General features: G+C 35.6%; 1 protein-coding gene across 19 annotated transcripts in view; it reads left to right on the plus strand.

The window, feature by feature from the left end:
- CDC42BPA (CDC42 binding protein kinase alpha) overlaps positions 1 to 16,072 on the plus strand; it is a 314,383-nt gene that overhangs the window by 90,000 nt on the left and 208,311 nt on the right. For all 19 annotated transcript variants that reach the window (XR_004030077.1, XM_030812764.1, XM_030812771.1 and 16 more), the window contains exons 3-4: positions 4,790 to 4,873; positions 15,318 to 15,413. Coding sequence is in view for 18 of the 19 variants with exons in the window: in XM_030812764.1 (XP_030668624.1) it covers positions 4,790 to 4,873; positions 15,318 to 15,413 (180 nt within the window). In the remaining variant the exon portion in view is untranslated. The remainder of the gene's footprint in view (positions 1 to 4,789; positions 4,874 to 15,317; positions 15,414 to 16,072) is intronic.

The following is a 16,072-nucleotide window of genomic DNA, read 5'->3' on the forward strand; positions in this document are numbered from 1 at the left end:
TAGATTCCCAATTACTAGGTGTGTACTAGTGAACAAATAGGAAAAAACTCCCTGCCCTCATTAGCTTATATTGTAGTGAACGAAGCAAACAATGAACAAAATACATAAATAGAATACATAGTTCATGAAATAATGATAACTAATGGGAAAGGGAAGCAAAGAAATGGGTTAGAAAATGTCAAGAGGTAAAGTGACATTTCATTGAAGGAGTGAGAGAGAAAGCTGTGTGGCTTTATGGGGCTAGAATATTCCAGGCCTAGGGATCAACAAGTGCAAAGGCTAGTTGGGATTGAGCAAGGTGATCATTATAGCTGGAGCAGAGTGAACCAGGGGGAGAGTAGCATGAGGTCAGGGAAGATGGAGAGCCAGAACATGTTGGCCCTATAAGGCATAGTAAGGGTTTTGACTTTTACTTGGAGAGAGATGGGAAACCATTGGACGCTGTGGAACAGAGGAGTGTCATGATCTGAGCTACATTTCAAGAGGATCAACTGTGGCTTCAGTGTTGAGGACAGATTGTGGGATGAGAGGGCAGAAGTAGAGAGGTCAGGTAGGACAATCCAAGCAAGATTTTCTCTTTTTTTTCTTTTTTTTTTCTTTTTGAGACGGAGTCTCACTCACTTCAGCCCGGGCTGAAGTGCAGTGGCGCGATCTTGGCTCACTGCAACCTCTGTCTCCCGGGTTCGAGCAATTCTCCTGCCTCAGCCTCCCTAGTATCTGGGACTACAGGCGCCTGCCAGCATACCCAGCCAATTTTTGTATTTTTAATAGAGATGGGGTTTCACTGTGTTGGCCAGACTGGTCTCGAACTCCTGACCTCAGGTGATCCACCCACCTCGGCCTCCTGAAGTGCTGGGATTACAGACATGAGCCATGTAATAGTAGCTTGGAATGGGTTGGAACAGAGGAGGTATGGTTAATGAATTCTTGCTATATGCAGGAAGACTAGATTTATAGAACTCCGTGGCAACTGTTTCTGTATTCTACAACCTGTAACTTAAGAATGAACATAAAATACTGTTACAGCATTCTGTAACTGCAATTTGTAACTAGTTTGTAGCTTCAAATGATAATATATTCTGTTTAAGAACTGATTTGTATACATTTGTCACTTAGTGATTATTTCTGTAGTGTTTACAGAAATAATTCTTGAATTATTATTACAGGTTTTCTAGCATCATGTTTTTACTATGAAGTCTTTCAAGACATTGCTAGTGTTTTTAAAAATATATCTTTGTTCTATGTTAAACTATAGTCTTGCAGTTCATACTAAATGTATTTTTAATTTTGATCAAGCTAAACAAGAAAGGACATTTTAACAGACTACACTGTTATATGTTAAGCTATGGTTCTTGAAAATACAGGACCTGAGGTTAGAGTTCTAAGAGAATCCTTTTCTTCTTGATTTTTAGCTACTGAAATGAATATCAATATGACTTTCAGTGTTAAAGGAGAAAATCAAGATCAGTTTAATTTTATTTTATTACTTTGTAAGCCTCATATTCTTTTCTCATCATTTATCAATTCGGTAATTCAAGAATATTTCCTGAACTGACTTTTATTTCACCACACTCACCTTATTCCAGAAAAGATTGTAGGTAGCTCATGAAACTGTTATAAGATAGCTTTGAAAATGTTTTCCACCCTGCAGCAGCATGGCATTCCTGCCACACACGTGTAGTCTCATTTTAGCCCTGATCAGTTACACCACAATACCTCGATAATTAGCAGTCATTTCATGACCAGGATGTGATGTGGTATCCCATATTACCTCATTCCATGCTTCAAATTTTATGTGTTTTATATAGAAAATGTAGAAAAGCAAGTAGAAATTGCATCACTTAGAAATACTTGATCTTTTGATAAAGCATAGAAATTTATGATACATATTTTATGTGTGTGTACATATAGAGAGAGAAAAAAGTCACAGTGTACATACTTTAATAAACTTATTTGTTTAACATTATACTGTGAACTTTCCCTATTAACATTCCTCAGTAATTTTTTCAAGTGTATGAGTAATTTTTCTGTCATACTGTGAGATACCATATAGTCAAATTGATCATTTAGAATATTTAAATTCATTTCAATATTTTACTATTGAAAACCACACTGTGGTGAATATTGTGGCTTAGTTTTTATTTGTATATAGATATATTCAGTTGAGGGTATTTCTATCCATATTTCTATGTAAATATATTTGTCATAAGTCTAAAATTACAGGAAGTTAGAAATTAAAGAGATGAAAGATTTTTTATTTTGGTAGTTAAAGAAACTGAAGAAATTAAGAGTTATATTCTTTGCCACATATTAGAGGTAGAGTTGGCAGTGAAGAGATTGGGCTATAATGTGCTTAGTGCAATGCCTGGCACATAATCATAGCTAACACTTACTGAATGCTTACTAAGTGCCAGACCCTTGAAAAACTTGAAAATATTTTTCACCCTGCAGCAGCATGGCATCCCTGATGACTGCACAGATGTGTAGAATGGGTCTCATTTTGTCCCTGATCAGTTACACCACAATACCTCAATAATTAGTGGTCAGTAATCCCAAGTACAAGGATTATACTTGTATTAATTTTTCAAATCTTTACCACAATGATGTAAGTATTGTTACTAACCCCGTGATCATGACAAGGACACTGAAGTATTGAAAGGTTAAGTTTTTTGCCTTGAGTTATACAGCTAAGGACAAAACTAGGATTCAAACCCAAGTAGTCTGGCTTCAGAATCCATGCTATCACCACTCCCCAAAACAGCCACAATAAATGCTAGCTAAGTGTTTGTTCAATAAATATTAGGCATCATCATTATTCCTACTGCACAGTTGTATATTCCAGAGGTTGTTTTGGTTCCAATATTTTTGGATTTTAGAAAGATAATTTAGTTTGTATACTCTATTTTATGTAACATTCCCATTGGGGTTTGGAGCAGCACTTCGTAAACAGATACATTCACGTTTCTTCAATGAAGCATGTTTGTTTTTATACTGAGATTAAAAAGCAAGAATATTAATAGCCTGATGTCACTACATGCTGCCAAATGAGTTATGAAAACCTTTTGTCTTTTAGAATTGCAGATAAGGGATTATGGACCTGTATAAAACTCTTACCGTAGTGCCTGGCATTTAGAACACACTCCTTCTTCTACTAGATTTATACTGGTAGTATTGGGTGGGTACTACTACTACCACTACTGTTATTAGTAGTTATCATCAGATACATACTTATAGAAAACTGGTGAATTGTAGAGTACTGCTAGTACTTTTCTCACATTGTGACCTTAGGAGGGGAAGATACCTAAGTTTTGGAGTCTTTCAGCTATTCTTCCCTCAGTCAGAGTAAGAGGGTATAAGTCATAGCGTTCTGTGTGTTTTCCCTGCCCTAAATTTAGTCTTGCATAGCTTAGTGCTCCTGTCCCTCTGTCCATGTGCGCTCCCAATTGTGCAGGGTTTGATTTTAGAGTCTAAGCAGTAGCTCAAGTGGTGTGTTCACCCCTTCAGAGATCTTAGTGAAACAGTGTTTCAAGTTTTTCCTTATTCTTTATTACAGCCCTCTTTATGAGCCCATTGGGAGAACAATTTAATTGTTTGAAATTGAGATACTTCCTTTTCTTTCTCATGCATTTTAATTGGTGAAAAACTATAATCACAGTCATTATAATCACTTATAACAGTTACCAAGAAATATTTAGTATTTATACACTTACTGTAATTATATGGTCATGTTACTTTTATTGCAGTCTGATCCAGATATAAATTTATTAAATAACCTTGATATGCACATTTGCTATTAAGTTTTTTTTTTTTTTTTTTTGCACTTGAATTTAAACCTATACTCTGTTTTTGGAAATATCCCATTGAACAGCAGTTTGAAGATCTGCTGTATATAGTTTGACCTCCCTTTCTGCATATTAGGGTAGCATTTCTCTTCCTCCCCACCCACCCCCCATAACTGGAAACATCCTCGTTCAACCTTTGTTTTCCTCTTTTGTAGGCTAGCCTCTGGCCTATGGCAAATCCAGTGGGCTGGAAGTGGTCTTACAGATTATCTGGTTAAACTGAAGCAGAGAGATAGAAATAGAAATGTAATCAATTTGTTGAGAGTGAGAAAGGGATTTTATTTATTGTATTTGATAGTTTTTGATCTGCAGTTGAAATATAAAATACAGAAATAAATGTTCCTTTTTTTCTTTTTGGAAGGGATGTGTAAAGTTTAGTTTTTGTAAAATTGTTAGTTTTAATTGCTCTCTATGCGTATGTATATGTGTGTATGTGGTTTGGGGGTTATGGTATAGTATTAAGAGTGTGATATGAAAAATAGGATCATTTTTAGTTTATTTCATATTGTTTGATCCTCACAGAACATATTTGTTTTGGCAGCTGGCCTTCCTTGTAACATGGTGTTGGAATTTTGCATGCATTATTTAATAAGCCCTAGTTCTTTCTCGTTGAGCATTTTGTTCAGTTTCTTAGTGATAGTAGATATTGAGTTTGAATTCCAGGGCAGAAAACTTGGAAAGGGGGATATAATGTATAATTACCAACTAATACAGTGTTCACAAATACCAACTAATACAGTGTTCACAAATACAGTTACTAGTTTGGCACATGTTCACTAACTTTTTCATCTGGCAACATTATTTAATTTAGGATCTTAGAATTTGAACTGCATTGACATAATTGATAATTGGTATTTATTTTTTTACAGAGAGGAAAAAGGAAAATGGATGGCTGAAAAAATTATTTGTCATTATTTTAAAATTTGTATTTCCTTTATCTTTTCTAGGTTGCTGTAGTAAAACTAAAAAATGCAGATAAAGTATTTGCCATGAAAATATTGAATAAATGGGAAATGCTGAAAAGAGCTGAGGTAAGAGCCTTATGTACTGGAATATGTAAATATTTTAGAAATATTTTTCAGGAACTATAAAATTACATAGAGCTCATTAAATATTACTTGGTAACATTTTGTCTATGGTGAAATTTTTTAAGGCATAAGAGACAAATTCAACACAATTGTGATATAATTACGAAAAGGTTACAATCCATAATGCTAATTTAATATTAGTGGAATACTAAACGGAAACCCTCGTAATGTGGGGCTTATGCAGCTATATTTAAAGGATGTCTGCAAACTACTTTCTTTTATAGAAAGACATTTTGTAGTGGTTGATTTCTAACGTGACGTAACTTGTTTATATTATTCTGTATTTATCTTTATTCTGCTACAAGCAAAAGTCAGCAGGAGTTTTGAACATGCCCTCTAGAAATTCTGTTTAATGCTGATTATGCAGTCACTTTGTATTTTGTTTTATATTACAGGAGTTGTAGTAAAATCTAGTAGTGTAAGAACTGCCTGCATTTTTATGTAGATTTAAGGGAAGGATTGGCTGGAGTGATGTTAAAAATATCCAGCAGCTGGTATGGCCTGGTCAGAACTGATGTCACACACAGATTTGGGGTCGAGTTCTGGGGGGTCCTCTGCTGTGCTGTATCATGGTGAAGGGTTGAATGGAATAGGCATTCTGGGGCTTCAGGGAAGCAGAACTTAACTGGGGTAGAATTCTGTCAGTATTTTAACCGGTAAAAGGTGATACTGACGAGCAGGCTGAGTAATAGCCCTGGAAGTTGGTAAGATTAGTAAGAAAATAACGAGAAATTCGCCTTTAGAAATCTTTATCTGTCAGTACTTGTAGCAACCCTAAGATGAACAAACATATAGGGAAAAGCAAAAAGCGTTCCCATGATGACAGATATGGCGGCAGTGAAAGTAAATACTTCATTATTTATTTCTTTGGGGAAATTTGAAAACACAAAGAAGAAACTAATAATCACTTTTGTTCTGTTACCCAGAATTAATAACATTTTGGCCAAGTTTTTGCTTTCAGTTTTTTTTCTTTAAACTAAAAAAAAAAAAGAAAACAAACAAAAACCCTCAGAAGTGAAGCACAAATATATTCTTTGTAAAACAAATAATAGCATATTACAGATAAAGCCAAAGTGTTCTTTCACCACCCAAGTCCATCCTTTCTCTAACTCCCAGAGGTCATTATTACTTTTAAAATAACTATTTCTTCATTAAACTTTTTTTTTTTGTTTTTATGTATTTAGGAGACGCAGGTGCAGATTGCTGACATGCATATATTGCATTGTGGTGAAATACCCATCTAGTGAACCCATCACCCAAATAGTGAACATTGGACCCAATAGGCAACTTGTCAACCCTCACCCCCTTCCCACCCTCCCACCTTTTATAATCTGCAATGTATTATTCCACTCTGTATGTCCATGTGTACTCATAGTTTAGCTTCCACTTATAAGTGAGAACATGTGGTATTTGGCTTTCTGAGTTTTTTCACTTAGGATAATGATCTCCGGTTCCATTCATGTTGCTGCAGAAGATAAGATTTCATATATGTATTTATGTATGTGTATATATATATATACACACACACATATGCATACATACGTACATATATGTATACACACATCACATTTTCTTCAGTCCTGCGTTAATGGACAGCAAGATTGATTCTATGACTTTGCTATTGGGAATAGTGCTGTGATAAACATATGAGTACAGGTATCTTTTTGTTGTAATGATTTTTTTTCCTTTGGGTAGATACCGAGTAGTGGGATTGCTGGATGGAATGGTAGTTCTGAGAAATCCACATACTGTTTTCCATAAAGATTATACTAATTTACGTTCCTATTAATAGTGTATAATTGTTCCTTTTTATCTGCATCCCCCCAGAGGTAATTATTGTATAGTAATATCATGTTTGACAAAGTATCTGAGAGCTTTAATGTCACATGTATCACTGGGATATGTGCCAGTGTCCATTATATTCAACACCTTAGTTTTTACTTTTAATTTCCCTAAGACTGAATTGCCTTACTGTCACTGGTTGGATTTCTCAAGGAGTAAATACCGAGATTGAGTTTATTGTGCAGATATTTGTTAGGGATTTCTTTTGAGAAATCCCTACCTGTAGAAGGGAAGGGAGGGAAATAGGATTTGTAAACTTGTCCCCTCAGCCTCAGTTGATTCCACTGGGAGCTCTGTAGCAGAAATGGCTCTTGAGAAGTGTCCTACATTGGATCAAAATGTCTAGACCTTTATACACCTGCTTCTACTAGTCAGTGGACATGGGCTACCCCTGAAGGACATGGCCTTGGACTGGTAGGCTTTCATCAGCTGATGCAAACCCCGAAAGTGTGACAGCGTTTCCAGCAGCTAGAGCAACAAATCCCGTTATTACAAAAGAGTAAATAATTATGTTCTGTTTAGCAGAAATAACAACTGTAGTCAGTTTACTGTTTCAGAGTTAGAACTTTTAAAAAATTGAATTAAAGTTTATACTTTTTTTAATGAAGCTGGATATGTTGGGGAAGAATTGTGAAAAGGACGAATAACTGGGTTAGCTTTCATTACAGCTGGAAGTGGCAAAATTCAAAATAAAACAGTATAATTTAAAATCAAATATTTTATTCAATTAACAAGTATTAATATATTCTGTTTCTGAGACAAGATAGAATAGACTCACTTCTCCCTGTTTTCCTGTGAAGTACAGCTAAAGATTCTGGACATTTATATATAAAACAAACATTAGAAGAACCCAAAAGGTAGAGAGAATAAGGTAGACCAGCTAGGGACCTCAGGACCTTAGAGTATAAGACCCCTTTTGGAGGTCAGTATTATGCTGATAGAAAAACTTGACAAGGACCATACAAAGAAAGTTTAAGATAAATATTCCTCATGCATATAGATGCAAATATCCTTGACAAAATATTTGCAAATACAATTCAGCAATATGTTAAAAGAATTACATACCATGCCCAAGTGTGGTTTATTGTTGGGATGCAAGACTGATTCCATATTTGAAAGGTACTCTCCTCAAACTATTTGAGAAAACTTTTATCTTTCAGGCAGAAATTCTACATTGAAACTTTTAAGGAAGAATTCACTTTAAAATAGAAATTGTATTTCTATTCTTGAATAAGCAGATCTTTTTAAAAACAAAAACATTTCTAAAAATCCTTCTGACCATGACTTATCCAACTTTGGAAAACAAGACCTACCAGTAATGCTTAATAAATTACAAATGAGCAGCAAAATTTCTTATTTTTTATTTGTGTATTGTTGATGCTTTAAAACAAGTTTTTCAGAGGTTTATGTCCAACTTATTTACCTTATTCTGTTTCAAGCTATATGTCAAATATGTAATTAATGAGATACAGATTACTCAAAGGTGCTAGGAAGCCTCCTGTCTTTCTATACCTGGACAGAAAGGTATAATAATATAATAATTGTCCAATAATTTCACAGATTTATCATTTACAAACTTTGCTAGTTTATCACCAGTAACTCTACAAGTTCATCATTTACAGACTTTGCTAGTTTATCAACAGTCTCCTAAATTAATGAATTAACTACTGCTCTCAATCTGTTCTGTAAATTTTACTTCTTTCTTCACATTTGTTCAGTGAGTACTGACGTCGCTCACTAAGAGATGTCTTTACTCATTTCATGAGGAGATGTGGTATAGTTTATGGAAACACTCACTGTCTTGAGAGTTAAACCTTTTTATAAAACCTTTTAAAAATATTTTTATTTATTTATTGAGGCAGAGTCTTGCTCTGTTGCCCAGGCCGGAGTGCAGTGTTAGGATCTTGGCTCACTGCAACCCCTGCCTCCTGGGCTCAAGGGATCCTCTCACCTTAGCCTGGGAGTAGCTGGGACTACAGGCACATGCCACCACACTCAGCTAATTTTTTTATTTTCTGTAGAGATGGGGGTCTCACTGTATTGCTCAGGCTAGTCTCAAACTCCTGGGCTCAAGTGATCTGCCTGCCTTGGCCTCCCAAAGTGCTGGGATTACAGGTGCGAGCCACTGCACTGGGCTGAGAGTTAAACCTTTCTAAGGCTAAATTTTCTCATGTATAAACTGAAAATAATAAGGTCTCATAAGTAGGGTAACAGTGTATCTTAGTTTATCTGTGACAGTGCTGATTTATGCCTATTGTTTTATTAGTTTTTCTATTGTTGTTATCCTTGTTCGGCTATTTTTATAATTGTTACTATTAGTAAAGTACTACACAAAGTAAAAAATGAACAAATGCAAGTTCCCTTTTCTCCCTTAGATACCCCGTCCTTCTGTCTTAAGTAGATCATTAGTAAGGGTTTCTTATTTATCCTTAACAGAAAATTTTATTATAATGAAATCATATTACAAGGCTGATTTTTCATATTGCTTTTTCACTTAAAATATGTATATTTTTCACTTCTATATAATTAATACATATATAATATCTCATTCTTTGTTAATAGCTTCATTATACTGAATGGCTCTGTGTGTGTGTGTGTGTGTGTGTGTGTGTGTGTATATATTTTTTCTTTTCTTTCTTTTTTTTTTTTTTGAGACAGAGTCTCACTCTGTTGCCTAGGCTGGAGTGCAGTGGCGAGATCTTGGCTCACTGCAGCCTCCTCCTTCAGGGTTCAAGTGATTCTCCTGCCTCAGCCTCCCAAGTAGCTGGGATAACAGGAGCCCACCACCACACCCAGCTAATTTTTGTATTTTTAGTAGAGACAGAGTTTTGCCATATTGGCCAGGCTGGTCTTGAACTCCTAACCTCAGGTGATCCATCTGCCTCAGCCCCCCACAGTGCTGGGATTCTAGGCGTGAGCCACTGCGCCTGGCCTGAATGGCTATATTTTTTATTAGGTTGATTTTTTTTTTTAAGTTTATGGGAATTTAGATTGTTTCCTTAGTTTTACTATTTTGAACCATGTTGTAAAAATCTTTATATATACTGGATAAACTTTTGTGAGTTTATCAGTAGTGTGAATTCTTACAAAGATGAAGTGTCAAACTGTCAATACATTTCATTATTTTACCATTTATCTATCTGCATGTGTTTAGCCAAGAGAAATTTCGAAACAGGATGGAAACTAGTGCATCAAAACTAGTCATGCTACCCAAAAAGTATATGCCATGTAAAATTTTAAAAAATTTTACTATGAAATGCTGTTAGAGATATTGCTGTGGGCTACCCTGAGGCACTTCAGCTTGTGTATACTGAAGTTGAAATGATTTCAAGGATAATTTTTACATGAAGGGATTATCATTTTATGCTTGACCTAGAACTTATCCGCTCCCTAAATTAAACTCCTTGCTAGTCAGACTCTGGGATTTTAGTTGAGGAGGGGAGACATTTAAACTTTGATAGCTATTGTTCCAAGAAAATTATCTTCTATAAAAGTTGGACTATTATCTTTGCACTCATAGTATGTAAACGTGTCTGTTTTCTCACACACTTGGCAGTTATGGATGTTACCAAATTATTTCTATATTTAAAATTATATTTAAAACTTTTTACTGAAAAATAAGTTAAAAATGATGCATCTCATGTTTGATTTGGCCATCAAATATATATTAAAATGAAGACTTAAAAGTGAATTGATGCCATGGTAATACTTGGAATTCTTACATTTTGCAATTTAAAATTTCATTGATTTAGGTTTTAAAAATGAAAAATGTTGTTCTTTCCTTCAAATATTAGAGAAAGATTCAGTTATTATTTGAAAGAGTTTCTCTGTGATAGTATTCTATGGAAGAGTGAAGTCTTTATTCCTACTAAATGATAAGCCAAAGTAGATATAATCATCAGTGGATTTTGTTTCTTTTTAACTCATGCTTTCCAAGTATCTGTGCAGTTTTGATGTGCAGTACAAGATTGTTAGTCTGATCAGTGCATCTTATCAATATGGTGAAGAGAATCCTGTGTCAACTTTCCAGAATTACCATTTATGTATGTAGTCCTTACTAACTTGTGTTTCAATATAGGCATTCCTGTTCCTCTTTATCCCAATAGTCCATTAAGGATAAAATTTAAATAATATCAACTGAATATTTTTTAAAAAGGAAAACTGTATAACAGTTGAAAACATCACTGTGGCAAGCCGAATGTTTGGATGAACATTTGGTTGAGAAAGTGAGTGAATCCGAGGAAGTGATAATGATCTACAGTAGCCCTTCCTACATGTTTGTTATTAATACATTCTTAGATATCAAATATTCTCTTTTTAAAGGGGGGAGATAGTGTTTAGTTTTTTTTAAAAAAAATAATGAAGTAGATGTTACTAAAGCCTTTAAGCATGTTGAATCCCCAGAGCACCTTTATGAATATATATATACCCAGGGCATATGTGCATCATGATTTGGTTAATATTGATGTAAACAGGGCTTCTCAAGAGGGACTTCATTGACAACTGGGGCCAGATAATGCTTTGTTGGAGGGATTGTCGTGTGCGTTGTAGGTTATTAGCGGTATCTCTGGCCTGTACCCGCTAAATGCCAGCAGAACCCATCCTTTCCCAATTATGACAAGCAACTGAGAGCAGTGTGATATGTTGAAGCAAAAATGTAGCCTGTGCTTTATGTCTAGACTCAGGATTCAAGGCATTGATAGGAATCATTTAATAGCTAGATATTTATGGATAAAACCATATGATGTCTGGGCTTTGCTTAAAAATATGTATATGCTCCTGTGTGTGTGGTGCTAGGGAATGGTAGTAAGTAAGTGAGGGTCTAAATGAAATAAGATTGACCAAGAAAATAATTGTTGAAGTTGAGTACATTAGTAGAAGGAGGTTTTTATACTAGTTTCTCTACCCTTGTATACGTTTGAAATTTTTATCATAAATAGTTTATATTGTTTATTTTCTTATTTTAATTAATATTTTTGAAGAGACAGAGTCTTGCTCTGTGGCCCAGGCTAGAGTGCGACGGTGTGATCGTAGCTCACTTCAGCCTCAAACTCCTAGGCTCATATGATCTTCCTGCCTCAGCCTTCCAAGTAGCTAGGACTACAGAGGTGCATGCCACCAGCCTGGCTGATTTTTTTTTTTTTTTTTTTGCCTGTAGAGACAGGGTCTTGCTATGTCAGGCAGGCTGGTTTCAAACTTCAGGCCTCAAGCGATCCTCTCACCTCACTTCCCAAAGCATGGGACTGCAGATATGAACCACCACTACTGGCCTATTATTTTTATTTTTTTTTTAAATAATTTTTTTAGTTAAACAGTTTAACATAGATTAGAACTCAAAGTTTAATATGTTCTGTTGACTAAAGTCTTTGGAGCTTTTTTTAGTTTTGAGTTATTAGTCAAATTAAATAATGTTTATTAAATTCTAGCTAGAATGTTTATAAAATTTCAGATTGCTATTATAGTGAGATAAAGCCAGGAGAAAGTAGTCTCCTAGCTCTGACAGTTTTTACAAACTCTCTAAAATGTTAGCAGTAAACCATAACCTCAGATCGGTTAAATCATAAAACAGGACTTAGTAGTAAGTATGTAAAGTGCTTTCTGTTTTCCCCTTAAAAAGAACCAGAGTGGCAGGGCGCAGTGGCTCACGCCTGTAATCCCAGCACTTTGGGAGGCCAAGGCGGGCGGATCACGAGGTCAGGAGATCGAGACCATCCTGGCTAACACAGTGAAACCTCATCTCTACTAAAAATACAAAAAATTAGCTGGGCCTGGTGGTGGGCGCCTATAGTTCCAGCTACTCAGGAGGCTAAGGCAGGAGAATTGCTCAAACCCGGAGGTGGAGGTTGCAGTGAGCTGAGATCATGCCACTGCACTCCAGCCTGGGCGACAGAGTGAGAGAAAAGAACCAGGCCGGGCATGGTGGCTCACGCTTGTAATCCCAGCACTTTGGGAGGCCGAGGCGGGCGGACCATGAGGTCAGGAGATCGAGACCACGGTGAAACCCTGTCTCTCCTAAAAAATACAAAAAATTAGCCGGGCATGGTGGCGGGCACCTGTAGTCCCAGCTAATCTGGAGGCTGAGGCAGGAGAATGGCGTGAACCCGGGAGGCGGAGCTTGCAGTGAGCCGAGATTGCACCACTGCACTCCAGCCTGGGTGACAGAGCGAGACTCCGTCTCAAAAAAAAAAAAAAAAAGAACCAAAGCATAGTGTTGTATAGATTTTAGTAATTTAATTGTTTTGTGGATCATGGCTGTTGAATTTACCTTGTGGGAAATAATAATCACTTATATATAGCATGCTGTGTGATAATGTTTTTAATGTATCTGGAATATGGTGTAGCCATTAAGAAAAAATTAGGTCAATTTCTATGTACTGATTTGGAAGGATGTTCAAATTCATTGTTACTTGAAAAAAAAACTTACAGAGCACTATAATCTCATTTGTATAAAGACCAAACAATATAGGGGAGGTGGGATACCATGTGAATATATAATCTGTGTGTGTGTGTGCAGGCACATGCACATCCATGCTTATATAGACACAGATTTTCTGAGAGGATTCTGACCAGAGAGTTAATAATGGTAACCTCTGGACACAACAATTGGGCAATGAAACTATGGGAACATGACTCAGAGAGACTTTTACTTTCTTAGAGTTTATCTTTGAAGTTTGTGTCAGTGTTATTTTTGTTTCTTTTTAGTTAAAAATTAAACTTAATGTATTACAAAATTATGATACATAAAATTGATTTTTAGGCTGGGTGTGGTAGCTCATGCCTGTAATCCTAGCACTTTGAGGGGGCTGGAAGATTGCTTGAGCCTGGTGGTACGAGACCAACCTGAGCAAGATAGTGAGACGTCGTCTCTAGAAAGAAATAAAAAAAATTAGCTGGGCATGGTGGTGTGCACCTATAGTCCCAGCTACTCGAGAGGCTAAGGTAGGAGGATCACTTGAGCCCAGGAGCCTGGGCTGCAGTGAGCTGTGATCGTACCACTGTACTCCAGCTTGGGCAATAGAGTGAGATCTTGTCTCAAAAAAAAAAAAAAAAAAGTTAAAAAATTATTTTTTATTTTTGTTCATATATTTCTAAGGTTCTCCGGGATATACTTTTATAGTAGTGGAAATGTATTCTCAGAATAAACTACAACTTTAAAAAATCAATTTGAAAAAACAATCCATTAGAGAAAATGGACAAGGGAAGTGAACAATTAAAAGACAAAGTTCAGGTGTCCAGTAAGTGTATATAAAGCTATTTGTCTGCACCTGTAATTAGGAATATGTTAATTAAAGGAATAATGATATTATTTCACACCTGTCATGTTGGCAACCACTTAAAAGTCTAATAATGTCACATATAGTTGAGGATGTGGGGAAAAGCAGAGCTTTCATATTCTGGGTGGAGATAGTAATTGGTATAGCACTCAGGAAAGAAAATTGGCTGAATGGTAAAGTTGAAATTTGCATTTATCATTTCTACTTCCAAGTGTATACAGTGGAGAAACTCTTGCACATTTGTACAAATATGTTTATTCCAACATTGTATAATAATAATACAAAACTGGGAATAACCTGTTTCCATGGTTGGGGGTTGCATAAATAAATTATAGTGCATTCAAACAATGGTATGCCATAGCAGTTAAAAGAAGAACAGTCATTCTTGAGCCAAAAAAAAAAAAAAAAAATCAAATTGCAAAAGGGTAGATAAAATTATACCATTCACATATTTTTTTCGTTTTCTTTCTTTCTTTCTTTTTTTTTTAAGACAAGGTCTCACTGTGTCACCCAGGTTGGAGTGCAGTGGTGCAATCTTGGCCCACTGCAACCTGTGCCTCCTGGGTTCAAGCAGTTCTCCCGCCTTAGCCTCGCGAGTGGCTGGGATTTCAGGTGTATGCCACCAAACCCTGCTAATTTTTGTATTTTTGTTAGAGACAGGGTTTCGCTATGTTGCCCAGGCTGGCCTTGAACTCCTGAGCTCAGGCAATCTGCCCACCTCGGCATCCCAGAGTGCTGGGATTATAGGCGTGAGCCACTGCGCCCGGCCCATGAAAATTTTCAAAACACAAAACAAATCTGTTGTTTATAGGCATATACATGTGTGATCAAGTCATATAATTGGTGGACTATCCACTGACTTCAGATTATTAATTACAACAGGGGAGAAAGGGAAGACAATGGGTTCATAGTTTGGAGTAGGAAGGCTACAATTTACGTCTTATTTCTTTAAAAAGATCAGAAGTAAATATGGCAAAATGTAGACATTTATATTATCTGGATGGTGGGTTGGTCCACGGTTCTTAAATTGTTCTGTGCGTTTTTCTCATTGTTTTGAACTATTAAAGTATTTTTAATATATATTTTTAAAAGGTACTATTCCAGTAGCCCAGTTTCTGAGGGTGGTTTGAAACTTGTGTTATTGAAATGTCTTATAATATCAGGTGTATTCCTTTTCCAGAACAGAAATAATACAATAAACATAGTAATTCTTTGTATATTTCCTAGTTTTACATAAAGTATGCTCTAAAAATTTTCTTTTTGCATTTCAGACAGCATGTTTTCGTGAAGAAAGGGATGTATTAGTGAATGGAGACAATAAATGGATTACAACCTTGCACTATGCTTTCCAGGATGATAATAACTTAGTAAGAATCATTTTTGTATTTCTATATACTTACTATTTTTTTGTTGGAAGAATTAGCATTATTTTTATTTAAGCATTGTTTAAATGTAGGTTTTATATAGAAAATTAACTGCATTTCACACAGGGTAAGTTGTTCACTTGATATGTGGTGTTTTTTTTCCTCCCTGGAAATTTGATACCTTTTCATTGGAATTCTTTATGCTTTTTAATAAGCAAGTCAAAGCTAAATCCAAACATTTAATTCCTATTAGTTAAGTTCTATAGAAGGTCTTCAGGAGTTTTTCATGATACCTTTAATACCAGTACCATTCCTCTTCCCTTGCTCCTGTTGAAGTCCAGCTAGTACTTTAAAATTGTGCTCAAATTCATCTTAAAATAATCATTTCCAGAATCTTTCTCATCTCATTCTAACTTCACATTTTTAAATTATTTTTATTACATAACTAATAATTATTTTAAATTATTTTGTTACATAACTAACACATGTATCTCTGATTTTTTTTGATACAACTTTAAAAAACATTTAAATAGGCCGGATGCGGTGGCTCACGCCTGTAATCCCAGCACTTTGGGAGGCCGAGGCGGGCGGATCATGAGGTTAGGAGATTGAGACCATCCTAGCTAACACAGTGAAACCCTATCTCTACTAAAAATACAAAA

Source organism: Nomascus leucogenys, chromosome 5 (assembly GCF_006542625.1).
Source record: "Nomascus leucogenys isolate Asia chromosome 5, Asia_NLE_v1, whole genome shotgun sequence".
In the NCBI taxonomy this organism is placed as follows: Eukaryota; Metazoa; Chordata; class Mammalia; order Primates; family Hylobatidae; genus Nomascus; species Nomascus leucogenys.